Here is a 26,561-nt window from a genome sequence, read left to right on the forward strand (position 1 = left end):
TTTTATCCATTTGTACAAGTTTTGTTGGTCATATTGAATCAGTCAGAAGTTTTGATCTTTCAAATTATGTTCTGTATTTAGTTGGTTTCTAACAAGTCACTGGTTTATGCTAAAGGTTAAACTTGGCGACAGACTGAGGCATTTCAAAGCTCGTGTTGATAAGAATGGTGAACTTGATCTTAACATAGCTGGATTGAGGGAAAAAATTGTGACGAGGAAGTGTATTCAAATCAAACTGCGACGAGGAAGTGTTTTACCCAACAACTTTTATATTCAACTCCCAAATAAATTTGGTGTTGTATGATAGAGTGTATTCGGATATATCAGAAGTATTTTTGATAGTTAAATAGAACGTATTTAGTTAATTTTATATTTTAATTTAAATATTATGGTGTATGCAAACGACTTTGAGTTCAAATGATTAAGAACATTTATCTTGTATCCGATATTCTAGATTCGATTTCCGCTTCATCAATATCACTTGCATAAAAATAGAAACAAAAAACCGTTATAACTCACAAAATGACCTTATTATAAGAGGAATCTTATATGTAGTTTAAATTCATAGATTCACCACTTACCTAGCATCTACGCACTTTTGACGAGTGAGTGAATGTTTTATATAGTGAAGGGAAAAACATGGTTGGTTTTTGAAATCTAATAATATGAAAAATTAACCTTGAAATGAAAACTGCAAGATCTAGAATTGTGCGACAATGTTATTGAGGATTTTTTAGTAAACGACAAGGCCCAGAATGTCGCAGGAAGCTCTTATTCGACCGCCGTCGCAGTAAACTCGGTGGATGGTGTTCCACCCTAGTCCCTACTTTCGCTGATTGAGTCACTCTCTCCAGAAACAGTCAACTCAAAACCGCGGGAAGGTTTTCTTTTAACCGTTAGGTGGTCACAGACGCTAAGTACGAGTACGACAACGAAACACTAATTATTCCACAATTTATTAATTTATTTACAAAAATATCTGCCCAATCATTCCCAGCAGCTAATCCAATCAAAAGTACAAAAAACCCAGCAAGGCATAATCACAGACAGAAAAATAATCCAAGTATCAGTCAACGGTCCAAAACCCCCCCAAAGCATTCATCTTTCTCTCTGTTCCTGTTCTTTTTCGATCTGAAACCAGATACCCAGTTCTCGAATTTGGTTTTCTGTGACTTGGGTTTTGATTTTTGGATCGACCAGATGAGATTTCGAATTGGGTTGGGGTTCTTGGTGCTCCTCTCGCTTTGTTTCACAGTGAAATCCCAGTGCAGCAAAAGCTGCGGTTTGGCTTTAGCTAAATACTTCGTACAGTCGGGCTACAATCTCACATTAATCAGTCAATTAATGGAGACGAACGAAGAGATAATCGTTAACTACAACAAAGGCACGGTGCCCAACACAGACAGTGTTCTAGCTGGTACAAAGATCAATATTCCTTTTAAATGTGAATGCGTAAATGGAAAATTTCTTGGCCATATGTTCAAGTACGATGTCATTTCCGGGGACACGTACAAGAAGGTTGCGCAGACTTACTATGCGAATCTGACGACGGTGGAGGCCATGACATGGTTCAATAGCTATGCTCCAACTAATATACCCACGAATGCCAAATTAAATGTGTCTGTGAATTGTTCATGTGGGAATACAGCGGTTTCTAAGGACTATGGTCTGTTTATCACGTACCCACTTCAGCCAGGGGACACTTTGGCTTCGATTGCGCAGGCTGAGCAGCTGAATCAGACTTTGCTGCAGAGATATAACCCTGGTGTGAATTTTAGCCAAGGGAGTGGTTTCGTGTATATTCCGGGCAAAGGTACGAGTTTTTTTTTTCCTTGGTGAAGGAATGGATTTGGATATACTATCCAAATTCTTAAGTTCGTCTATAAACCTTTTACATAAAAATAGAAACCATTCTGTGGATTGGTATGAATTTATCACAAATGCAACTTTTTCTACCCTGTGGCGGATGTCAGCGGTTTGAGTCCGCTTATCTCCAACTCGCGAATTTAGCCGATACAAAGCTATTCGCGATATAACTAGGAACAATTAGGAGATTCTCTAGAAGAAATACAGGGTTCTGCTTCTTTCGACAACATGCTATGGGGTGGTGGTCCCGCTTATGGGTCCTTTTGGAAGATACAGGAGCGAAAAAATCAACCTATTGATATTGGAAGACCCAGAAGATTCTTCCAATGTATCATTTCTGGGTCCAATGAAATTCATAGGTATAGGAAGAAGCCCTATCAAATATAGATTTTTCATTTTTTGAACCCATTTTTAAAGAACTAAAAAATAAAAATAAAAATTGAAAAAGAAATGTTTTATAATTCTAAGAATTTTAATAGGATGATGCCCTAATGCGTTACAAAATTTCACTTTAGCCAATGATCCAATCAATGGAATAATTGGAACTAATGTATGGAGCTTTTTTGTGTTTTGATGCAGACACGTGAAGTATCTAACTGAATTTCCAAAGTTGTTAAAATGAAAGGCATTTGGTTGTTTAAAAATTGAATATCGTGTTATATAATTTGGTAGAAGCTTTAGGAATGCGTGTGTTTGAATTTTATTACTAAATTAGGATGCCTTGATTCATATTGCAATGTTAATGAGTGCAGTAGAATGATGCCATCAGAAGGAAAGGTTGCATATAATTGAATTGATTGGAAGAGTCTCCTTTATTGAAATCCAACAGGAAAAAATTTGGGGTGGACTTGAGAAAGAGAGTGTGATTTTTACAGAGTTTTTCAAGTTACAGGTACAGACCAGATAGTCAGTTCTTTGTAATGTCAAAGAAACATCTTAAATTGTTATTCGTAAGTTTGTTTCCCTCTGTCAATAATGTTCGGTAAAGTGCTAGGTGATGTAATGCCTTTCCTGTGGCTATGGACTGGGTGGGCATCTTGGCTGATGTTTTGAACTGGTCAAGAGAACAATAAAACAATAACTGTCTTGTTGTAAGATAGTCATTAATGATAAGGTTTTTAGCTTAATTATCATGCTCTTTGTATTATTAATCCATTGTCCATGATGCATGTGTCAAAATGCTAGTGAAAACATTGAGTTGTTTCAGGGTGGCCCAAATGGTAATAAATATGAATAAATTGGATATCAAGTTTTTGGGGAACTATGAAGCATTACTCCAATTTCAATATAGTTTTGTAAAGGGCTAAAATATCAAGTTCTTGTTTCCTTTTTATCTTGCAGATGAAAACGGAAGCTATCGATCTCTGAAGTCAAGGTAGCTTCAACTACTTCAACATGTTAACTGAATTATTATTACATCTTGTTTTCCTCTCTGTCTTCCGAAAATTGTTAAGATTTCTGAGTTTTATTTCTTTCTGTCCATTTTGCAGCCCAGGTGTTATGACCTTCTCCAAAAATTGGTTTCATGTTCATATGCAAATGTGAGAGGGTTTGGTTAGAAACTCAATGCTACCTGGATCTCATATTTTTCTTTTGTATAAGCAGGACTAGCAGGTGTAGCCATTGCTGGCATAATTGTGGCAGTAATTGCTGGAGTGCTGATATTGGGTGGTGGTGCATATGGATATTACCGAAAGAACAAGGTGGATGCAAAATTGCTCTTAGCAGCATCTGATGATCAGTCTTCTCAGCATGGGCTTTGTATGTTACCTACTCCTCTCCTTGTACCTTAATTTGTAGATACTTGTGAATGGAAGAGTTCTTCAAATATCTTTTTGGATTGATCAAGTATCTTTTAACTCTGACTCTTTGCAGAAACACCAGTTAGAGTAGCTGACTAAGCCCCATAATTTATGATGTCATCCTTCTCATTTAGCATTCATTTAGTCTTGTTAGTGGTTCATTTTTGTTGAACAAACTGGAAACTTTTCTTTGTCTAGCATCATTTTTTTGCATGTAATTGCAAATAACTTATTTTATTTTTCGAGTTCTTGCCCTCATACACTCCATGGTTTTGGCACCAAATGGATATTTGACATGACTTCATTGATTTTTTCTTCTTGGTCTAGCACTTGGGTTTATCCCAGATAAGCCTGAAGAAGCAAATGGTGCTGGTCGAGGCCCAACAGGCATTTCCGTGGACAAATCAGTGGAGTTCTCATACGAAGAACTTTCCAGGGCCACTGATAACTTCAGTCTGGCTAATAAGATTGGACAAGGAGGTTTCGGAGCCGTTTACTATGCAGAGCTGAGAGGCGAGGTTTGTTTCCCTTAATATTCTCAAGTATCATAGTGGACTGTAAAAGAAAATTTTCTCAAGTTTCATGGTGTTTTTATCCTTTAGTTGGATGGAAATCTTGTGGGGACTAGGACCATTATGTAATTCTTTTAGGTTGAAGAAAGTAAAAGTTTTTATATATAATCAAATAACTAGCATGTTTTTGAGAGGTACTTCATAAAAGACATAGCTGAATACATAAAACTACTTTCCTGTGACTATAATCTACTTTGCTCTGAATTTTCTGGTCGAAGGGAATTGAACACGTAAGTTGGAAGAGAGATTTATCAAATGAGTGAAAACTAGCTCCGAGTGTCAGACAATGTTTTTTTCATTTGCTTAGATTAAAGATGAAAATGTTTCCCTTTACAACATTCCTACTCCAATTTCCTGATCCAGGGAGTTGTGAAACTGTGCCTTAATGCACATTAGCATCTATTCTACTTTGCTAATTCGCTAGTACTATTTATGAGCAAATGTGCGAGCATTAGCTGTAATTGTTTATTTCTTCTCCTAGAAGTCCAACCCCTATAACTCTCTCTTTGCAGAAAGCTGCAATCAAGAAGATGGACATGCAAGCATCAAAAGAATTTCTTGCCGAATTAAATGTTTTGACTCGTGTACATCATTTGAATCTGGTAATGAACTTATCTTTCCAAACAATGACAATGTACGTGAATCTTGCAGAAGAATTATGAAGTAATTGATGCTTTCTCTTCACTTAGCAATTTTAATCCACATATTTGCTTAGCCTATTTTTTAAAGAATTGCTGGAATTTACTAGAAGAGCTTTTGTATGTGTCTATTTTTTGATACATTTGGAAAAGAATCTCCTAGAATCCTTTTATTTCCGATATCCCAATATAAGTTTGATTCCACATCACATCATGACAACTTTAAGTTTTTGGGACTTGTGGTTCAGACTAGGTAAACCAACAAACTCTTATCAGGTTGCAAGTATGGCCTAGTAGCTCAGAAATCAGAGGTTAAGTATGTGATCAGAGAAATTTATTTTATGTAAATACTGGAAAGACAGCTGGACTAAGAAAAAGGATGTTATAAGATAAGTGTGTTAGTATATACATTCTCAATGCAATGTGTTTTGTTACTTATACTTAACTCTGATTTTGCATTTATAGAAATAATATTATGAATAAATTTAATGTTATCTGAGAAGAATTTTTAGTTAGTTGTCCATTTAATGTAGTTGTGAGGTTATACTAGTACTACAGTACTTGTAGCCGTTGCATAACGGATCTCTAAGACGTGTGATTATCTCTAATCTTCTAGACAATAAATGCAGGTGCGCTTGATTGGTTATTGCGTTGAGGGCTCTCTTTTCCTAGTCTATGAATACATTGAGAATGGAAACTTAAGCCAACATCTACGTGGTTCAGGTTAGGCTGTGCATGATGGGGATTTAAGTGCTTCTTAGTGCTTCTGTATGCAGGAGAATGGTAATAATACTGTTTAATTTCTTTTTCCAGGGAGGGACCCACTACCGTGGTCTAATAGAGTGCAGATTGCCCTAGATTCAGCAAGAGGTCTTGAATACATTCATGAGCATACTGTTCCTGTTTATATCCACCGGGATATAAAATCAGCCAATATACTGATAGACAAAAATTTCCATGCCAAGGTTACTTTAGTGCCTATATTTCCACTATGAACTTTTGAAAGCTTGTTCACATTGTTGCAATGAAATTTCTCTTTTATTGCAGGTTGCAGATTTTGGATTAACTAAACTGACTGAGGTTGGAAGTACATCACTCCCCACACGTCTTGTGGGAACATTTGGATATATGCCGCCGGAGTAAGATATTTTTTCTATGTTCTTTTAACTCTTTATCTGCTACATCTCTAGCAAATTTTTATCCTGAACAGATTGCCTTTGTTGAAATTTTGGGGGACCAAATCTGCTGGAATGACCTATCGTAAGCTCAATGAGTGCCTGATTCCCTTCTTTTTTTTCCCTGCCATCATCCCCTGACCTGTAAGCCGATGGCCGAATGGGCCTGAAGATTGTGCACTCTTTAGTGGACATATGTAATTGTAAGATAAATATCCAGAGTGGCTGATTGCTACTTTGTCAAATGTCATTAGAGGTCTTTAGTTTGCCCCTCCAGCTTCTGTCAGAGATGCAAGAGGTCTTTAGGTGCTGAGATATTCATTTATATCTGGGAATATAGAATCCTGCTGGAATAGCGAGAATGGTTCTGTTCTTCCAGCCCAATTTGTTTCCCTTGAAAGTCGGTATTTTGATGTGTTTTGTATCCGATGTTGGGCTGTATGTTGATGCAATAAACTCTTTCTAAGATGGGGAAAAAAGGCAAACTTAAGTATGCTATAGTCTCTGCAAATATGAGTTAACTCCTAATATTTTTGCGTACAGATATGCTCAGTATGGCGAAGTTTCTCCCAAAGTAGATGTTTATGCATTTGGAGTTGTCATTTACGAATTGATCTCCGCCAAGGAAGCTGTTGTGAGGGCAGATAGTTCTGGCTCTGAATCAAGAGGCCTTGTTGGTTTGGTTAGTTTTCTTGCCATCTCTTTGCTTAAATAAGCCAATCTAGCTCTTACCAAGTTTATGCTGGGTTTCTATCTGGCATTGCACGAAAGCACATGAGCATATTTTTATTGTAATTTTACTTTTTACAGTTTGAGGAGGTTCTTAATCAACCCGATCCTAAAGAAGACCTCCGGAAATTGGTTGACCCTGGTCTTGGAGACAACTATCCACTTGACTCAGTGCGCAAGGTGAAATAATTTCTCAGAAGGGAAAAAAAACATTATAATTTATCTAGAGATATCTGTGTAAAAATGACTTATGGTGATTTTCTGGTGCAGATGGCCCAACTTGCCAAAGCATGCACCCATGAGAATAAAGACCTGCGTCCAAGTATGCGATCTATCGTGGTTGCGTTGATGACGCTCTCATCCTCAACTGAGGATTGGGATGTTGGATCCTTCTATGAAAATCAAGCTCTGGTCAATCTGATGTCGGGAAGGTAGAAATCTAGAAGTGCAATGTTGCTTGTGTTCAGGATTAGGAAGTATCTTTTGTTGTGAACACACCGAATATGAGATATCATAGACATTGTACATGCATAGATAATTGAGCATCGTGGGAGTCTTTTGTAAATTGTATATATATCACTTAACGTATCAAATGAAGAGATAAAAGTTCCCTCAAATCTTGCCCTCGGGAAGTTAAGTTTTTAGTGCAAGTGGATAGAGTAAGAAGAAAACCATCTTATTTTTTCATATACAAATCTGTCCATTCTCATACGAAAACATGAATTCTTTGCATTAATTCCAAAAAAGGAAGCGTATTATGGTGGTAATAAAACCAAAAAGAAAAACAGAGCATATGGATTTACTGGTTTTCCTTGTGAAAATGGTTTGCGTGCAAACGAAAAATATGAAAGCCATCAGATGGTGGGAAATCTTCTGCTTGTTAATTGCTGTTCTTCAGGGTTTTTTTATATATTTTTTTAATTTTTTAAAATTTATTTATTAAATACAGAAAGAGTACAACTACAAACAAAAACTACTAGGATATGCAGGCCCCAACAGGTCAAAAAAGAAAGGGATCGAACAGTTTAAGAGGCAGCCCCGCCTCCCAAAGCTTGGTTCTTCAGGGTTTGATTCCCTCCCTCTTTTTTGGGGGTTTGAAGAAAATGTATGTGCATCTTGAAATGCTAAGCCTCCGATAATGATTTGATTGGGACTAGGGTTAGTGATTGGCGATTGGTGATTGGTTTTCTCCAATGGTAGTAGTAAACTAATCTTCAAATTATAATTTGTTGACCTACGGGGCAATTTGAAAAGGTTTATTTGTTACTTTGATAATTTATGCCAGAAAAGACTTTTCAATTCAATTAATGCAATGTTATGGAAAAGAATGAAAAATACAAAAACATGTGAAGAATGTCTATTTATTTATACAAGTTTTTAATATTTTCAAAATAAGTTTTGTTTTTTCAAAGTAAAATTAAATGTTTTGAAGAGCCAAAACAACTTATCAGTCCTAAAGAGAGATAAAGATGTTGCACTTTTAATTGACTGAGTTTAAGAATGCTGTTAGAGAGACTTTTGATGATGTGACTCTCCTATTTTAGCATTCCAAAGTTGTTAAAAAAATTATTAATGATGCTCAATGCAAAAGTTGAGAGCAAAAGATGATTGATTTTCATTATCGAAATCTTCTATTTACTAGAAGCAACATGCATAATGATGGCTTTGATTTCCCTAGAAACAGTTTGAAAATAATCTTGTTCTTTGGCTCCAAGCAACGTGAATCATGATGGTTTATGACTTGACTCGAGAGTTTGAAAAGTATGTGATGTCATTTCTAGATTCTTCGTTTTCTTTATTCAATGCTGCATAAAGCTTGAAGCATTCAATCTATTTCTTGAGCCACAAGACTGCACTTTGATTTTTTGACCCCATGGCCTTAGCCAAATGGCCATTCTAGATGCCCCTTTTGTCTACTTTCACTGCTCAGACTCTTTCCCTGGTGACCAATGAATATAGTTCAGGGCCATTTTGTATGATTTAGCCATTTAATTTCCAACTGTGATGTGCTCTACTAGAATTGGTAAGCTCACTTGCTGGCATGGTATCCAAAACCAGACATAAATCTAAGATCCTAAATCCCAAATCCATTTGGAGAAGAAAAGAAAAATATCCCAGCTTGGCGACTTGGCAATATACAAATTCCAGCTTGTGATAATGTCATAATTGAAGGTTTGGTGACCAAAAACAATTAATGCGATTCACTTACTCCAAAAATCAAGTCTCATACACTAGGGGAGGTATTATATTCGAGAATCATGTTATCTAAGATACCACTAGTTGAAGACAAAAATGATTTTCATAATTCAAGATTGTCTTCTCCCTCCTAGCATAAATGTGGGTCTCCATGTAATGTTTTTATTTTATTTTATGTACAAGCGATATTTAGAAGAATAAATGATGTTAACCGCTTCATCAACAAACTCCATACGATCACACCTTTGTATATGGTAGGAGAATTAAAAAATGGTGTATGTGCCGATTATATATAAATATAACTAACGTAACTAAGCACTGAAATTTATTTCAACTTACGAGATGACCTTAAGAAAACGAGATAACAACATCGATAGAGAAACATTTTTCCCTTGAAGAGAAATCACAACTTTTAAGATATTGGATGTCCTTAAGTAATCAATATCTCCTTTGTGAGAAGATAATCCATTGTAACCAAATGTGTCAAAATTCAGTTTCCTCTTCTGCCGTCCAGCAAAACCCTTTTTCTTCTTCGATCTTATTTTCACATCAATACTTTCCAAAAATCAGAAGCAAACAAGCGGCCGCATATCTTTATCACCAATAACCGACCTATATTTCCAAAGCCGCCTATGATATTTCCTTGTTAGCTCCCAGCCTCCTAATCCTAGTATTAATATATTCCAAATCTAATTGCCAAATTTTGTTAATTAATTCCAAATTATATCACAAAAACAAAGGCGTGCCGACCATTTATGTATATAAACCAAGTGCTTTGCAGCAAATCTCCACGCTTCATAATCTAATCTATATATATATATCTCCTCTCATGACCTGTTGTTCATGCCAACCATGGGAGCACAAGCAGAAGAATATCAAACACTTCATATGGACGAAGTCTTGTCTTCAGAGGCTGAAAAGTCAACGACGTTGACTGATGAGGAGGCTCAGCCAAATCTTGAAGAAGTGGAGAAGATCATAGGCTATAGCTTCACCAACAAGGTTTTGTTAAAAGAAGCTTTTACACATTCTTCTTTTCTGTCCACAGAGCGCTCTGCCTCTTCTTATGAGCGTTTGGAATATGTTGGGGACGCTGTGCTCAATTTGTTGTTCAGCAGAGAACAATACAATTTGTACCCGGACTTGCCACCAGGCAGGTTGACCCGGCTCCGGGCGGCCAATGTGGATACCGAGAAGCTTGCACGTGTGGCTATCAAACACGGGTTGCACCGCTACCTGCGGCACAAGAAACCCTTTCTTGAAGAACAAGTAAGTGATGACAGGGCAGTAAAAGCTTAAAACTCTTGGATCCTATATTTTCTATTGGACATGGATTTTGATGATAATCAACATCAATTTTGATAAGTGCTAATGGCGCTTTTGTAGGTATCAACAAGGAAAGTTGAATTAGAATACATGTAGTTGTTGACAATATTCATTTGGATTCTGATGTGTTTGTTTAGTCAATTTAATTGCCGTGATTAGTATATTTTAATATCTTCAACGATTAGGTTTCTTGTCCTAATCTGCATTATATTGGCTTATACGGCATTACTTTAAGGCATGGGAGTCTCAAAAAACCACAAGTCACAATCTTATAGTCGATATCTATTTGCTTTTGGGTTCTAGAATTTCTAGATACTTTGAAATTTTGTGCTTGTTAATTTAATGGCTATTGCCAACCCTGCACATTGTTTGATGTGAAACTAATTGTTTTCTTTCAAAGGAACAAAACTTCAAAATTTTGGATTTGTTATCATCAACAGTTGTGTTGAAATTTTACAGATTCGAGAATTCACCCGAGCGATTTCGCATTATCCACTGCATTCCAATGGTCTCATAGATGCTCCAAAGAACCTTGCAGACATTGTTGAATCAACAATAGGAGCAGTTTTCATGGACTGTAACTCAATTGACACTGTGTGGGAGGTCTGCATTCTCATGTCCTCATATTTGTTTCAAATGTTTGTTGTTAAACCATTCTCACTAGAATGTTTGTCTTTTTTTCGAAAAATCTAGGCGTTTAAGGATTTGTTGGAGCCGATAATAAATCCGGGGACGATAAAGACGCATCCTGTTACACAGCTTTATGAAATATGCCAAAAGAACAATCTAAAACTTCGGTTTGTAAATTTGTGGGAGGAAAGCCACACGGTTGAGGTTTTCATAAACAATGAGATTGTTGGAAGAGGTACTTATAGTCTTAAAAAGGAAGTTGCACAAAACAGAGCAGCAAAAGATGCATTGGACAACATTTGGAAAGTATTAGGTGAGGAAAAAGAAAATGCCCAAGACCAAGAGGCAAATTGTCATTCTGGGGAACTACCTGAAATGAAAAATCTTAATGTGTAGCCTCCAATTTTCTTGGGATTGTCTTGAATTAGATTAAGTTGAATTAAGTACCGAGCTACATTTTGTGATGCGTCGGATTAAAAAATAAATATTGTAATATTTAAATTTAATTAAAGATTCTGATATTTTTTTAAACGCTTTATGATATCTTTTTTAGAATAATAATATGTAAGCTATTTTCAAGTGTATTTTTGTTAATTTATGTTCTAAAAAAATAATTGTAACAATAATGGAATTCTATTAATAATAAAAAATATAGATAATAACATCATAGTAGAAATAAACAATTAATAAATAAAATTTAAGCTTAATTAATTAATTAATTATAAAATAATAAAATATTTGAGAAAACCACAAATATCTTCTCTTCTTCCCCTCTCTCGTCACCTCACCACCTAAGATCCTCCTCAAACCCATTTGCCTACCTCCCCAAACCACACAGCTCAGGCCATGCTTTCCACACACACAATCATGCCGCTTCTCCTTTCTATCACCCCACTTTGCCCCTAATTAAGGCCATTAGATTCTGACCCATATCAACAAAACGAAGACGATGGGGATGATTATGATGATGATGGGGTTCTATTGGATTGCTCACAGTCAATTGTGTAGGGGATGTTGTGGTTATGCAGGGGAGGTGGAGACGTCAAGTTTCTGGGTTATGCAGTGAGCTGGGTGGTGATGGGTGTTTAATTAGGTATGGTTTTTGTTGTCGATATGGTTTACTGAAAACACAAATCCAGAAAATCCAGTTCCAGGTGAAGGAGAAGAAGAAATTGGTGTAGTTCGGACTCGCATGTTCTCTTTAGCGCGTTTGCTATTTTGCGAACCACTTTTCAACGTAGCTATGTTAGAGGAGCGAGTGAAATGTCTTTTTCACTGTTGGATTATATAATCTCATTTAAGTTAATCTCCTCTTTCTTACTAAATACGAATTTTTAATGTTATTTAAGTCAATTCAATTCAGTGATGCGTACCAAACACAACCTAAATTCTTATAGGCTTGATTGTTGGAGTTGTTGGATTTTGAGATATCTTGATGTGATCTGTGAGATCAATCTCAAGCTAGAAAATCCAGAAATGTGATATGGGAGAAAATTTGTTCTCTCTAGCTTCTTGAGCACACTTGCTATATTATCTTGGAATGCTAAATATGAGAAGTCAAGGCTGATTATATCACAGCGCCAGAACTAGGAACAAAATAAAGTAGCATTAATACAACCAAAAACATGACAAGTTTCTGTCCAAAAAGTTTCAAGACCTATACTTAACTATACTATTACAACAGGTGCATTAATCATAATTTTGATACAGATAGGTGTTTCTTTTTTTTATATCAGCTTCAAAAAGTTTGAACCTGACAACAATATTGGGGTCCAAATGCTAGTCTGTGCCTTTTGTTGCAGCTTAATTTAGCTGAGAATCCTTTATAAATTATAATGGCCTTGTTCGACAGAAAGGAAGATCTACTTCATGGTTGAACTAAAAACGACACCCAAATGGCTCAAAAACTCCCACATCTGAAATATACAAAAGAGAGACTCTCTTTTAATAGCCGCATTACACGACCTTACTTGGACAGGATCTGTTCTATAGGTTGTACATCTGTATCCTTGATTTCTAAGGAGACAGGAACCAAAGTCCGGTGGATGAACCATGACCGTTGGGATCAGTCGCTGATATCAAGCAGGCTGGGGTGGTCACTAGGGGTGGGCACGGTTCGGTTTGGACCGGTTTTTGCCTCAAATTAGAACCGATCCGATACTATTCATGCGGTTTGGTTCGGTTCGGTTTTAATTAAAAAAATTCAAAAACCGTCCGGTTCGGTTTGAACCGGTTTCGGTCCGGTTCCGGTTCCGGTTCGGTTTTGAACCGGATTATAAAAATTATTTTTTTAAATTGTTTTGTAATACAATTCTCAACTGAAATATTATTTTTTTACTTGAAAATTAACAAATTATTCAATTTCATATAATAAATAAATATTAAAGTGAGAAAAGAGAGATATTTTGACATTGAACTTGGATAAATATTAGGTTTTTTTTTAGTGAAATTAAAAATATAGCATTAAATATAAATATATATTGAAATTATATATTTTTTTAGTTTCACCGGTTCGGTTCGGCCCGGTTCGGTTTTTGAAGACATGGAACCGGATCCGAATCCGGTCCAAATCGGTCCGGTTCGGTTTTTGACCGGTTTTTGACTTTTTGGTCAACTCGGTTTTTTTCCGGTTTGGTTCGGTGTGGTTCGGCTTCGATTTCCGGTTTGCCGGTTTGAGTGCCCACCCCTAGTGGTCACAGCCTCACAGGATTGTCTGACAGACCTCCCCCGAAATTCCCTTTTTTTTTTTCCTTTTTTTCACTTCTTATTATATTACCAAGTTATTGGGCTTGGCTATTTGGGCTTCCATTTTCCAGGCGCTAGATATACGAAGCCTTTTTTATTTATTTATTGAGTCAATACTACCACCTCTCTTACTACTATATTCATAAAACTTTGTTTGTAATTTTTGTTCTGGTTTACAAAGAGATTGCAAAATCACCATCTTGTATTTTTCTTACAAGTAAGAAATAGTCATAGTCTCTCAAATTCTTTCATAGTTAGTAAAATACCAAAAAAATACAAACTTGTTTTATTCTGAAATTTTTTGGCAAATTACAACTGAAAAGTTCAGCCATTATACAATATTTTAATATAATTTATTTAAATATTTAAATGTATATTATTTTTATTCAATAATATGTGAAAATTATGTGTATAATAAATAAATTTCGTGTGTATTAATGAAAATTTTGTGAAAAACACGTGTATTAAACATTAAAAATATGTATGTACGTGTATTGTACGTTTGCTTTTAAAAAAAGTGTATTTTACAGAGTCTTTAATACGTGTATGGAAAACGAAAATATTATTGAAAAATTACAGATGTACGCGTATAATACGAGTATTAAACGAGAAAAATGCTAAATTCTTTATACGGGTAATAACTCTGGAAAAGTAAAGAAATCAAAAAGGGACAATAGAAACTTGGGTAATGGCCTATTAGTAAAGGATAATGCTCTAAACTACTCTTATCAATAAATGAAAATAAGGAAAAAAATTTATTTATTTATTTATTAAAATGTATCCCAATGCAACTATACTCTTCATTAATATTTATATATAATAATAAAAAACCCCATATAGCCGCACGGCTATATTATTTATTTATTTAAAAAGAGAACTGCATATGGCTTAGGTGGCGATTTTTTAACAAAAGTATAGTTGCGCGGTTATATTATTAATTAAAAAAAACCTCTGTACAGCCGATCGGCTATACTATTTATTAAAAACATATATATTTTTTAAAAACCATAGTATAGCCGCGCGGCTATACTATTTATTAATAAAAAGCACCCTTGCTCAACCACCCGGAGAAGAAACAAGCTTCGAATTGTCTCGTTAATCCAAGTGCTCTTGAAAAAAAAAAAAAACCAAAAAACCAAATGCTCGCAACAGAGGAGCCTTCTTCTCTCAAACATAGCCTCCTTTGTATTGGTAAATCTGCAGCCTCCTTTGAATCATCGATGCCATTATAAGCTTATGTTAATAAGTAAAGTTTTGATCTCATTCACTCTATGAATGACAACTCAACTCCAAAAACATTCAAATTCCAAGTCGTTTTCTCACCTGGGTTGTTTGAGCCTCTACCAAGTTCTCTTCTTCTCCATGCCATCTTCTCTTAATTCCTCACCAACATATAAATTGAAAACCTCAGAATCAGTCGATTTTTCACCAAAATCAAAGTTGAAAATCCTAAATCGTTGTATATTTTAGTAAACAAATTCGAAACCCCAATTCTCATGAACCTTGGACTTATGCAAACGACGCCAAGGAGATTGGGGTTGTTCTTTGTCGCGAGCGTTTGTGTTTTTTAAGAGTTTAGAGTGATTATATTTAATTTAATTTTTAAAATATTTTTAAATTAATGAAACTTATGGAATTGAAACATTTGACTTGATTTGCTAACAATTGCAAATGCAGTGACCAAAATCAGAAAATTGAAATTTTGGTGATCAAAATTAAATTCGACCCTAATCTCAATGACCAAAAATATAATTACCTCTAATCACAATTAACCATAAACCCAAACAAAATTCACAAACCCAACATATCAAAAACCCTAAAACAACCTATAAGCCTAAACGAACCCTACCATCACCACCTGAAAAAACATAAAATAAAATAACATAGAGTAATTGAAATTGGTTTTGGGCTTTTTATATATATAACTATAATGTGATTTGGGCTTGGTGGCCCATGAAGTAGTCAAATGGTCTTCCTAAAGGAAGGGCCCAGATCCTTCTGGAATAAATCCATGTGAAAAGAAAATTCGTGGAACCAACAAAATACACAATTCCAACATGAGAGGAAAACCAATTTCTTTTCCTGTTCTGTGTGTTCTTCTTAACCAACACGAACTGGGACTCTGATATTTGAGAACAAAAACCTTCCGAATACGAGCAAAGCCACACAAACCAGAAAAGCAGAGAGAAAGAGAGAGAGATGGATTTTGAGCTGAGGAGAGCGAGAGAGAAGCTGGACAAGGAGCAGAAGGAGAGGAAAGAGACGGCGAGGAAGAAATTGGAAAGGGAGAGAAAGCGTAAAGAAGAAGCTAAGAAGCAAAGAGAAGCCATTGATGCTGAGAGATCCAGACGCCTCTTCGATGCCGCCCAAGCCCAGCTTAAGGTTCGTTTCTAAAACCCCATTATTCTTCCGATCACTTTGATTGTTGAAATTGGTATTTGCATGATTTTAAGCTTGTTTTATATGTTTGATTGTTTCCATGATTGGAAAGAGTATCTGAGATTGCTCAGTTCTTTGAAAGTTGATGACTTTATTCATAGAAAACTGCGTAGCTCTTTGAAAGTTTATGAGTTTATTCATAGAAAGCCCTTTTTTTTCATTAATCCCTGGAAACTTTCAAACATATAATGCCTTGGCAATCAATGTCATTGGAATTGAATAGCTATGCTTACAATGTGCCTGGGAAAATCACAATGATTATTGATTTATTCCTAGGTATGGCCTAAACTTACCCAAATATGTATCGCATAATAAATTTCTATTTTAGTCTCCATATCGATATTGACATGCTTCCCTTAATCTTTACTTTCATGAAAAATAAAAAATAAACCTTGCTTTATCTTGGTAATTTGGGCTTGCCAACCTTTGGGACTTAATGTGATATGCAATCAATTTAAGGGGAAGTTCAAGTTCTTTCAGTTCTTTCAGTTGATTAGTTGCAAGAAATGCCTATTTCCTAACGCCTATTTCTTCAGGTTGATCAACAAATGCAAGAAAGTCTGCTGGTCGGACGAGGAATCATGTTTTACCGTGTATTGGAAGCAGTACCTTTTCAGGGTAGTGGAGATAAGATCAAGCTTCCATCTTCCTGCTTCAATGAATTGCAAGAACAAGGTGCTTTTGATCAGGGACCTTTATACTTTAAATTGTCGTCAGTTCATCAAGAGGCTTCTTCAGAAATGATTGATGCTGATAAGGAGAAGGGTAGGAGCACCCATTCAGGTGTTTTGGAGTTCACTGCAGAGGAAGGTTTTGTTGGCCTCCCCCCTCATGTATGGCAGAATTTATTTCCAGCAGAGACACCAAGTATTCCTCTGATTGAAGTTCGCTATGTCTGGCTGTCGAAAGGGACTTATGCAAAACTTCAACCTCTTAGGGCAGGTTTTTCAGACTTGCCCAATCACAAGGCCATCCTTGAAACAAGCCTTCGTCAGCATGCAACCCTTTCTGAAGATGATATATTTATAGTTAACTATGGTGAGCTGGTATATAAGTTACAGGTCCTTGAATTAAAACCCTCCTCAAGTGTATCTGTTCTAGAAACAGATATTGAAGTTGACATAGTTGGTGCTGATACAGCTTCAGAAAAGACTCACGAGAATGTCCTAAAACCACTTACATTTGGAACATCAGAATCTGGAATGGTTGATGAAGGGAACTACACGTATTACAAGTTCTCAATAGATAATAATACTTGGGAGAAAATTGCTTCGGTAGATGCGAAAGTTGAGGTGAGAATAGACGCAGAGCCAAATTCTGGGGATACTGATATTTATATTTCCAAGCATCCTCTCATATTCCCAACAAGGCACCAGCATGAATGGTCATCTCATGACATTGGTTCAAAGGTATTGATCCTTAGCTCTAAAGAAAAGAGCTTGGAAGCAGGAACTTACAGTGTTGGTATTTATGGTTTTAAGGGAACAACTAAGTACCAAGTATCTGTGAATGTTCAAGATGACAGTAATCGGAAGGTAGGTCAGCAGGCTGTGTCTTCCTCATCATCAATGGAGATGGATACTGTAGAGTGTAAGAACTGTAAACGTTATATACCCAGTCGGACTATAGGACTTCATGAAGCCTTTTGTAGCAGACATAATGTTGTTTGTCAGCACGCTGGTTGTGGAGTTGTTCTTAGGGTTGAGGAGGCCAAGAATCATGTGCATTGTCAGCAATGTGGGCAAGCTTTTCACCAGGGAGAAATGGAAAAGCACATGAAAGTGTTCCATGAGCCGCTTCACTGCCCCTGTGGAATTGTGCTTGAGAAGGAAGAGATGGTAAGCTATATTTTTCTGCCCCTTTCCTTTCTGCATCATTACATTTTCATTTCATTGGTAAAATTTTAAATCGAATCATTAGTCTATGAACTTGAAAAGGCTGAAATTTTATCTCCATGTTTGCAGGTGCAACACCAAGCCTCAGTTTGCCCCCTGCGCCTTATTGCTTGTCGGTTCTGTGGGGACATGGTTCACGCTGGAAGTTCTGCTTTAGATGTTCGGGACAGATTGAGAGGATTGTCTGAGCACGAGAGTGCATGCGGGTCGAGAACTGCCCCGTGTGATTCATGTGGGCGTTCTGTCATGTTGAAGGACATGGACATCCACCGGGTTGCTGTGCATCAGAAGAATTAAAGCCAGGCATGAGTTCCCAGTTTCCCTGCATTGCCAAAGCCTGCTTGTGTGTTTGAATTGTGCCCTTGTAAAATATAATTGCTGCTATGTATTGACCTGAGATAAAGGAATAAAAGGAAGGAGAGCCAAGATCTGATTGTATTATATGATTATTCAACTGTATCTTTTGTGCATGTGACGATGGATCTATGTTTTTGCTGGACATAGAATGAAGCAAAGAATTTAGAGAAAAAAAATTGAATATTTAATGAGAAAGATGTCTGCCATTCACTGTGAGTGGATCATTGGCAAATGTGACAATGCTGTTAACTTTACATTAACGTGCCGCCATGTTCCTGTTTACATAACTTTACCAATATGTTTCACCTACAATCTAATGTGCTCAAGTACAGGTCAACAACATCCATACCAGCATGAGTGATGTTTTAACCTACAAGCTACCAATTCAATGTATCAATGCTCACAATCAGCATACCACATTACTGTCACACTAAAAAATTTCTTCTTTTTTTCCGCGACTAGTGTTAAACACGTTGGAATGTGGAATTTGACAATGCAAAATGAATGCCACTAGAAATACAACTTTACAATTGAAGTTCAAACTTCGAAGTCCTTAAATTATGGGCGTGCCAAGCTTTCCACCTAGAGCTCCCACGTTCTCAATGTGAGTTGTATTTGAGTGCACCGCTACAACTCTAGCCTTGAAATAGTAACATATCCCTGGAAGAGACATGAAAAGAAAGAAATACCTTAAAACAAAGGACCTACCACTCCCATAATTTTCTTCCTTCTTTTCTTCCTACTTTTGGACACTGTTTTCTTCTTCTTTCTTTTTCATGCCAGTAAACCTAGCAAGAGCAAATAAGTCCAATACTAGTGCTTCGCTTTAGAGCTCAGATTCCATTCATGGCCCACGTGTCCACATCCCAACAGTCAAAAAGCACAGAAATATGTAGCCGTTTGAAATGTACAGACGAGGGCCCCACCTTTTCGGCTGCCAACATAAAGGGACACTCAATTCACCTTCCCACATGCCGACAACCAAAATCCCAGTGGCCCCAGCGATTACAAAAAAACTCTCCTTCTCTTTTCCGTTTCGAACACAGATTCAACTTTTAATTTCCTCATTAATTCCAAAATTACATATTTTAATTATCCATTAAATCGAAAACCATAACCGAAGCGACTGTTAGTAACATCGTCATCACTAACGTTGCTTCGTTTGATTCGTTTCCCTAGCCGACTGACAGCGACCCGCGTGTTTTAACCAACATTTTCCTTCGCTTTCTCTACACAGCAGGCGCATTTTAGCACCAGCCACTGTCTTCACCGGCCTGCGACTTTCAAGGCCCCTGCTTTGTCTGGAGAGCCTTTTTATATTGCTTTTCGTTCTTTCCGGTTGAACTCAGACGCTGTGTTTTGGTCTTGATGAGGACTTGAGGTTGTTGTGTTTGGCTTGTCAAGGAGAGAAGGAGTGAGTTCAGTTCGTCCGGCGTAATAGAGGTAAGACTGCTTGTGCTTCTGAATCTTAAAGCTTAATGCGTGTTTGGTTGTCGAGAAGTTCGGAGGGGAAGGATCCAATACGTACAGACTTCAAAAGATTGTGACTTTTTTCTTTACTTGATTTGGTTTTCTGTAAGTGTAAAATCTTTGAATTTTGTTGTTTGTTTGTTTACCGAGAAATGAAATAGCGGGGAACAGAACGAGAAAATGCACTCTTCCGTTTATGATTTTTAACGGATATCTAAGTTTTGGATCGTTCACTTGATCAATTATCACTCTTTTTTTCAGTCCGATCTCTGTTTTTTTTTTAATGACAAATTTGTGTTCTTTTTTCGAAGTCCCAATGCAAAGGAATTGAAAGTTATTCAACAGAATCTGCTGATTCTTGTTGTTTTTGATGTATTCGTTTTAATGCTGCAATATTGTTTATGAGATATTGGAAATTGTTTAGAAACTTAATTCTGCGTTTTTGTTTTGAGATGATGCGAAAAAGCTTGCTTTGAAAGGCATGCACGACAGAGATCACCTTTGCTTCTGGTTGCTTTATCGGGTCAAGTTCAGATCAGTTCCCTTGTTTAGGCCTATTTACATGGAACCCCCATGTCTTCTTGTTCTTTCGGTGGCATGTATTTTTATTTATTTTTTTAAATTTCATATGTGCTAACCATAATATTTATGAAATTACAATCTTGCCTTTTTTCTATACCTTTAAACCACAAGGTTTCCATACAAATAAAAATAGAGGCCTAACCACATAGGGGTGTCCTTCCCTTATTTGTTTTGAGGGACTGGTATTCTCATAAAGGAGACGTTCTTTTTCAGTGAACCACTGACGTCCAAAGAGAAGTTCAAGTTTTTAATTTAGACCCTTCTTTCCTTTTACTCTGCAATAGAGGATTTTGCTGACTCCAAGGCTCTCTTCTTCTCTTTTCTATCAGTATTATTAGAACGACGCTGTGTGCAAACCAATATCCCTATGTCTCTTTCTATTTTATCTTATTTAATTGAGAATATTAAAGCTTACCCTCTTTTTTTTCTCCATATTACAGAAGGATCATTCACGTATATTTCTTTGAAGTGAGATATGGCTACACTGAATGATATAGCAGTTGCAGCAGCTATCAATATTCTCACTGCATGTGCTTTCTTTGTGGCATTTGCCATACTTCGTATTCAACCCGTCAATGATAGGGTCTACTTTCCGAAATGGTATATTAAAGGGTTAAGGAGCAGTCCATCGAGTGGAGGAGCACTTGTAAGCAAGTTTGTGAATCTGGACTTCAGATCATATGTCAAATTCCTGAATTGGATGCCTGCTGCCTTACAAATGCCAGAACCTGAGCTAATTGACCATGCAGGGTTGGACTCTGCTGCTTACTTGAGGATTTACTTGATAGGGTATGCTTTGGTAGATCATCTTTTGCTTCAGTTCATTAGCAGCTATATTTACTTGAAGGGTTGGTCTCTTAATTACAGTTTTCTTTTTCTTTTCTTTTTTGATGCAATTATATACTTTGATGAGAATAAAGATGCAGGTACATAAGAATGTCATTATGTAAAAATTCTATTCTGTAACTAATTGTCTGCTATATGTATGATGTGTGTGCAACTTCCAATAATTTGAAGGACTTGAATACAAAGTATACTATACGACGGACAGGTTAAGGTTGTTCAGATCTCTAAATGGAGAACTCATATGATATCAATATTAAATTTTGAAACTGATAGTTGTTCTTGTTTTTACATTTTTCTAGTTACCATGTCCCGTTATATCCTAAATCAGTACAGATAATTTGAATAGCATATGGCAAGTGTTTCAAGTATCTTGTCAACACATATCTGTCTTTGCATAAATTGTTTTCTGCATTGGCTGAATATATCTCTTCTTTCTGGCTCTGATTTTCAATGTTTGTCTTGTTTGACTGATGGTGAGATTTTGGCCCATTAAAGTGCAGGCTAAAAATATTTGTACCCATCGCATTCATAGCATTTGCAGTCATGGTCCCGGTCAATTGGACCAATAGCACCCTAAAGAATTCAAATGTAGTTTTCAGCAACATAGATGAGCTCTCTATTTCAAACGTTCCTGTTGGATCAAGTAGGTATGCAATACATTCTTCACTAATTTCTAATATTGCACAACTTTTATTTTATTTTATAAGTTTTGCTATTTTTTCCTCAAGTGTGCGCGGGAAGTGTATGTGTGTGTTCAACTTCTAGTTATGAACTTCTTAGTTTGTCTTAATTGAGAAGAATTAGCTTTTAAACTAATATGCAAATATTAATGTGAACCTGCCTAGTTTCTGCCAATCAAAATAAGATAAAAATAATGAAGCTCTCCCAAAGGAATTATTGTTTTTCCTTTGAATTTCAGAAATGGATTATACAAAGAAGCTCTGTCAAATAATTATTAAAATATTGATATGTGTACATTTTCATGAATTGAGTATGAAAATCCAACTTTAGATGATTATTTACATTTGATGCAGACGTGGGACTCAGTTAGATGTTACTGTGCATGGAAACTTGTTTAAAATCCAAGGATTTTATCTTCTGATGATTATTTAACTTTTGATGCAGATTTTGGACTCATTTAGTAATGGCTTATGCTTTTACATTGTGGACATGCTATGTATTGAAAAGGGAGTATGAGAAGGTTGCATCAATGAGGTTGCATTTTCTTGCATCAGACCAGAGGCGCGCTGATCAGTTCACAGTAAGATCAACTTGATGTATTCTCAAGCTTACTTATATGATAAACAAATTGACATTGAAGCCTAATATTGAGGACCTACTAGGGCGGGCTGGGGTCAAGGGGTTAAATTTATATGTTAAATTGAACTTGAAGTCAGTCTTATCATGCAAGTTTCTACTTGAACTTAATTTCTTTATGCTGTTTCAAGACATAAATTATGAGTTGATATTACTAGGAGTTAAGTGTTCGGTATATTTGCATACAAAAGTCTTGTTTTCCCTTTTTACTCATCAATTTAGACCAACATTTCCTCTGTATTTGTACAGACTATGATCTTTACTTCTGTCTACACATGTCATCACCACATGATATATATCCTTACTGCTATGTACTATCCAGTTAGACTATTTTGAGTGGGAATTGGTGTGCTTTAAACATTTCTTTTTACTTTTCTTGATCTTAAATGTTGTGAAATATATAAATTTGGTAGGTACTGGTTAGAAACGTGCCACCAGATCCTGATGAAACAGTTAGTCAGCTTGTGGAACATTTTTTTCTGGTCAACCATCCAGACCACTATCTCACTCATCAGGTTTGATCCTTTTGCTTTCCCTTACATCCATAAATACTATACTTACATTACACTAGCCACTTACACAACCTGCTCTTCTTCCATGTTTCTGGTTTTGTTTTTATTGCTGAAGTATTTGCATGCAGGTTGTTTACAATGCAAACAAACTTTCTAAATTAGTCAATGAGAAGAAGAAGTTACAGAATTGGCTTGACTACTATCAACTTAAATTGTCTAGAAATCCATCCAAAAGACCATCTAAGAAGGTAATGCATTCTTCTTTTTCTTTCCTTTCCTTTTCTTTTCATCATGCTATTTTCTCATATCCATTAACAATGTCTTGTGAGCAGACTGGATTTCTTGGTCTTTGGGGTAATCGGGTGGATGCTATTGATTTCTATACATCTGAGATTGAGAGGCTATTAAAAGAAGTAAGTAGCACTTAATTATTTTGAAAATGATTCCACCTCACTTGCTCTATGTTGTACTGAAGACAAAGAAAGCTCCAGAGTGAGCTCAACTCCTGATTTGCTACTTATTGTTCTTTCTGTCATTGTGCATACTTCGGTTATTCCTTTGGTCTTCTTCGGAGGCATTTTTTATTAGATTTTCGATTGTATTTTTGTTCCTCTAGCATATTCCCTTGTACTTTAAAGCCATTTAGTTAATAGATCAATTATTTTAAAAACCATTTTATTGCACAAATATCAGACTAGAGAGGCTTTTAAGCTCACATAGTGCTTGCTCCTAGCATTTTTAGTGGAATGCGGGGGTTGAATTGTGATTTTACTGAAGCATGGGATTACTCACGTTCTTTCTTTTTCAAATTTACTTTTGACAGATATCTTCAGAGAGAGATAAGATTACAAGCAACCCTAAATCTATCATGCCAGCAGCATTTGTGTCCTTCAGAACTCGATGGAATGCCGCTGTTTGTGCACAAACTCAACAATCCAGAAACCCAACTATATGGTTGACTGAGTGGGCTCCGGAACCCCGTGATGTTTGTTGGGATAACCTGGCAATCCCCTATGTTTCATTGACAATCAGGAGGCTTGTAGTTGCCGTTGCTTTCTTCTTCCTCACCTTCTTTTTTATGATACCCATTGCATTTGTACAATCCCTTGCAAACATTGAGGGTATTGAGAAAGCAGTCCCCTTCCTAAAGCCCGTTATTGAAGTGTAAGTATTGCTCAACACTTAATTACTTTTCCTACCATCAGCATGCACTAACAGCATCCTGTTTGTCGTGCAGGAAATTTATAAAATCATTTATCCAAGGTTTCCTACCTGGAATTGCTTTGAAGATTTTTCTCATATTCCTTCCTACTATTTTGATGATAATGTCCAAATTTGAAGGATTTAATAGCATATCAGCTCTAGAGAGGAGATCGGCTACTAGATATTATATTTTCCAATTTGTCAACGTATTTCTTGGGAGCATAATCACTGGAACTGCGTTTCAACAACTAGATAAATTCATCCACCAATCTGCTAATGAGTATGTTCTTGTATCTGCACCTTTACTTATTTTAGTTTGGTGTACTATGAGGGATGCTTACTTATAATATAAGAAAGCTTTTTCTTCTTTTCATACATATACAAAGTCCTATAAGAAGCTATACCATTTTTGACATATTGATCCAGCTTATTGGGTCTACAATGAATATAAGCTTCATCTCTCTGTATCCGATGTTGAGATTGCTGCTTTGATACAAAAAGTTCTGATATATGATTAATTGGCTATTTGTGCAGGATCCCAAAGACAATTGGTGTTTCAATTCCAATGAAGGCAACTTTCTTTATAACTTATATAATGGTCGATGGGTGGGCCGGAGTTGCTGGGGAGATTCTAAGGTTGAAACCTTTGATTATTTATCACTTGAAAATTTTCCTCTTGGTGAAGACTGAAAAGGATAGGGAAGAGGCCATGGATCCAGGAACCCTTGGTTTCAACACCGGTGAACCTCAAATACAACTCTATTTCTTACTTGGCCTTGTTTATGCTGTGGTGTCGCCAATCCTACTTCCATTCATAATAGTATTCTTTGGCCTGGCATATGTTGTTTATCGTCATCAGGTAAGTTGTACATTTTTCTAACAGAAGGTTTTGTTATTTGTTGGTCAGATAACAAGAATTCATTTATGCAATCCCTTGACTGAGTACTTCTGCTAAATTCTAATGAAGTTGTTTTCCAATATTTCTAGATTATAAATGTCTATAATCAAGAGTATGAAAGCGCTGCAGCATTCTGGCCTGATGTCCATGGGCGCATCATAACAGCACTTATCGTCTCACAACTGCTACTGATGGGGTTGTTAAGCACTAAAGAAGCTGCTCAGTCAACGCCATTGCTTATCACACTCCCAGTGTTGACCATATGGTTCCATAGATTTTGCAAAGGCTGCTACGAACCTGCTTTCATCAGATATCCGTTACAGGTTTGTTAGATTTGCTATTGGGAGACCCGGTTCTATGTATTGGTTTCTGGTGCTTAAACATGTGCTGTGTTCTGATGAATTCGTTTAATTCAGTTTTCTTTTAAGGCATTTGGGTTTGTATTATGCTGATGTTTTTCTATGGTGAATTGCAGGAAGCAATGATGAAAGATACATTAGAACGTGCAAGAGAGCCAAATCTGAACTTGAAAAGCTTCCTTCAAAATGCATACATCCACCCAGTTTTCAAGGGTGAAGATGACAGTGAGAATGAAGCAGCCGCCGAAGAATGCGAGAAGGAGCCCGCGGTCGTGCCAACGAAACGCCAGTCTCGAAGGAATACACCATTGCCCAGCAAATATAGTGGTTCTTCATCATCATCCCTACCCGATGACACTCAGAAGATGCTCCGGCCTTAAAGAGTCTGTACTATTACTCTTTGTTTTCTGTACATTTTTGGCTTAGGAGGTTGACACCAAGGGCATTGTAAATGGAAAAAGGAATTGTAGAGAGAGAGAAAGTGCCATAAGATGTTTCACTGTGTGGAGCAAAACAAATAGGTATATCTTTTGGATTACAGGGGTACAAGAGATTTGTGGTCACTCACCGTTAGATGTAATTCTACGGTTCACTCACTTTTGCACTTCTTTTAAGAAATTTTTTTGAACAATTAGATTAATATCCAACGGTGGAAACTAAAACTAAAGCTGGAGGAAAGAGAAGTCTTCCTTCTTCTAGAGCTGCTTTCAAAGGGTGATCCCTTTACTAAGTAGCTTTCACGCTCCCCAGCCTTCTGACCTGCTCCATTTAATATTTAATAATGAGAATAAGCAGACTAACTTAGACCTTAAGGGGGCAACACCAATACCCACTCGATTGGACAAAACAAGACCTGGGTTGACATCCACGAGGCAATTCAAGTAAACAACAGGGTTGGCAACTCGGGGATAGACTTGGTTCCTCAGTGACTCAGAAATGCACCACCTCTTAGGTCAGCTCATCCAAGCGGAGCTGACCCAACCACAATCTCTTGAACTCCTGTG

The 26,561-nt window shown here is 36.6% G+C and overlaps 4 protein-coding genes and 1 pseudogene across 6 annotated transcripts; all 5 read left to right on the forward strand.

The window, feature by feature from the left end:
- Positions 1–1,010: 1,010 nt before the first annotated feature.
- LOC117620789 (lysM domain receptor-like kinase 3) lies at positions 1,011–7,399 on the forward strand. Its single transcript, XM_034351016.1, has 12 exons — positions 1,011–1,813; positions 3,208–3,241; positions 3,357–3,361; positions 3,472–3,627; positions 3,996–4,186; positions 4,753–4,842; positions 5,508–5,601; positions 5,692–5,843; positions 5,926–6,017; positions 6,597–6,735; positions 6,864–6,962; positions 7,053–7,399. Exons 1-12 carry the CDS (start codon positions 1,201–1,203, stop codon positions 7,215–7,217), a joined length of 1,830 nt encoding a protein of 609 aa, XP_034206907.1. The 5' UTR covers positions 1,011–1,200; the 3' UTR covers positions 7,218–7,399.
- Positions 7,400–9,830: 2,431 nt separating this feature from the next.
- On the forward strand, positions 9,831–11,330 carry LOC117621924 (ribonuclease 3-like protein 3). The gene is made up of 3 exons (XM_034352449.1): positions 9,831–10,247; positions 10,764–10,907; positions 10,998–11,330. Exons 1-3 carry the CDS (start codon positions 9,831–9,833, stop codon positions 11,328–11,330), a joined length of 894 nt encoding a protein of 297 aa, XP_034208340.1.
- Positions 11,331–12,894: 1,564 nt separating this feature from the next.
- On the forward strand, positions 12,895–13,052 carry LOC117623669 (annotated as a pseudogene).
- Positions 13,053–15,711: 2,659 nt separating this feature from the next.
- On the forward strand, positions 15,712–18,580 carry LOC117623056. The gene is made up of 3 exons (XM_034353903.1): positions 15,712–16,061; positions 16,655–17,956; positions 18,083–18,580. The coding sequence occupies exons 1-3, from the start codon at positions 15,879–15,881 to the stop codon at positions 18,308–18,310; spliced, it is 1,713 nt and encodes a 570-aa protein (XP_034209794.1). The 5' UTR covers positions 15,712–15,878; the 3' UTR covers positions 18,311–18,580.
- Positions 18,581–19,434: 854 nt separating this feature from the next.
- LOC117623444 (CSC1-like protein At3g21620) lies at positions 19,435–26,191 on the forward strand. Of its 3 annotated transcripts, none has more exons than XM_034354421.1 (12): positions 19,435–19,813; positions 20,863–21,211; positions 21,769–21,915; positions 22,394–22,529; positions 22,999–23,100; positions 23,226–23,345; positions 23,430–23,510; positions 23,921–24,261; positions 24,335–24,580; positions 24,835–25,159; positions 25,288–25,521; positions 25,674–26,191. In XM_034354421.1, the coding sequence occupies exons 2-12, from the start codon at positions 20,898–20,900 to the stop codon at positions 25,935–25,937; spliced, it is 2,310 nt and encodes a 769-aa protein (XP_034210312.1). In that variant the 5' UTR covers positions 19,435–19,813; positions 20,863–20,897; the 3' UTR covers positions 25,938–26,191. The 3 variants fall into 3 exon arrangements, with proteins under 3 accessions (XP_034210312.1, XP_034210313.1, XP_034210314.1); XM_034354422.1 differs by lacking the exon at positions 19,435–19,813 and adding an exon at positions 20,698–20,769 and having other exon boundaries at positions 25,674–25,937; XM_034354423.1 differs by lacking the exon at positions 19,435–19,813 and having other exon boundaries at positions 21,105–21,211; positions 21,764–21,915.
- The last annotated feature ends 370 nt before the right edge of the window (positions 26,192–26,561 follow it).

The sequence above is a fragment of the Prunus dulcis genome, chromosome 3, assembly GCF_902201215.1.
Source record: "Prunus dulcis chromosome 3, ALMONDv2, whole genome shotgun sequence".
Taxonomy (NCBI): Eukaryota; Viridiplantae; Streptophyta; class Magnoliopsida; order Rosales; family Rosaceae; genus Prunus; species Prunus dulcis.

Excerpts from the sequence above, each read along its gene's own strand:
- LOC117623444 (XM_034354421.1), top strand. The coding sequence starts at position 20,898 with ATGGCTACACTGAATGATATAGCAGTTGCAGCAGCTATCAATATTCTC. Across the intron at positions 23,511-23,920 it reads TTGAGAGGCTATTAAAAGAA|ATATCTTCAGAGAGAGATAA; the intron begins GTAAGTAGCACT and ends TACTTTTGACAG. Across the intron at positions 24,262-24,334 it reads CTAAAGCCCGTTATTGAAGT|GAAATTTATAAAATCATTTA; the intron begins GTAAGTATTGCT and ends TTTGTCGTGCAG.
- LOC117620789 (XM_034351016.1), top strand. The coding sequence starts at position 1,201 with ATGAGATTTCGAATTGGGTTGGGGTTCTTGGTGCTCCTCTCGCTTTGT. Across the intron at positions 6,018-6,596 it reads TTTGGATATATGCCGCCGGA|ATATGCTCAGTATGGCGAAG; the intron begins GTAAGATATTTT and ends TTTTGCGTACAG. Across the intron at positions 6,963-7,052 it reads CACTTGACTCAGTGCGCAAG|ATGGCCCAACTTGCCAAAGC; the intron begins GTGAAATAATTT and ends TTTCTGGTGCAG.
- LOC117623056 (XM_034353903.1), top strand. The coding sequence starts at position 15,879 with ATGGATTTTGAGCTGAGGAGAGCGAGAGAGAAGCTGGACAAGGAGCAG. Across the intron at positions 16,062-16,654 it reads CCGCCCAAGCCCAGCTTAAG|GTTGATCAACAAATGCAAGA; the intron begins GTTCGTTTCTAA and ends CTATTTCTTCAG. Across the intron at positions 17,957-18,082 it reads TGCTTGAGAAGGAAGAGATG|GTGCAACACCAAGCCTCAGT; the intron begins GTAAGCTATATT and ends CCATGTTTGCAG.
- LOC117621924 (XM_034352449.1), top strand. The coding sequence starts at position 9,831 with ATGGGAGCACAAGCAGAAGAATATCAAACACTTCATATGGACGAAGTC. Across the intron at positions 10,248-10,763 it reads AACCCTTTCTTGAAGAACAA|ATTCGAGAATTCACCCGAGC; the intron begins GTAAGTGATGAC and ends GAAATTTTACAG. Across the intron at positions 10,908-10,997 it reads CAATTGACACTGTGTGGGAG|GCGTTTAAGGATTTGTTGGA; the intron begins GTCTGCATTCTC and ends CGAAAAATCTAG.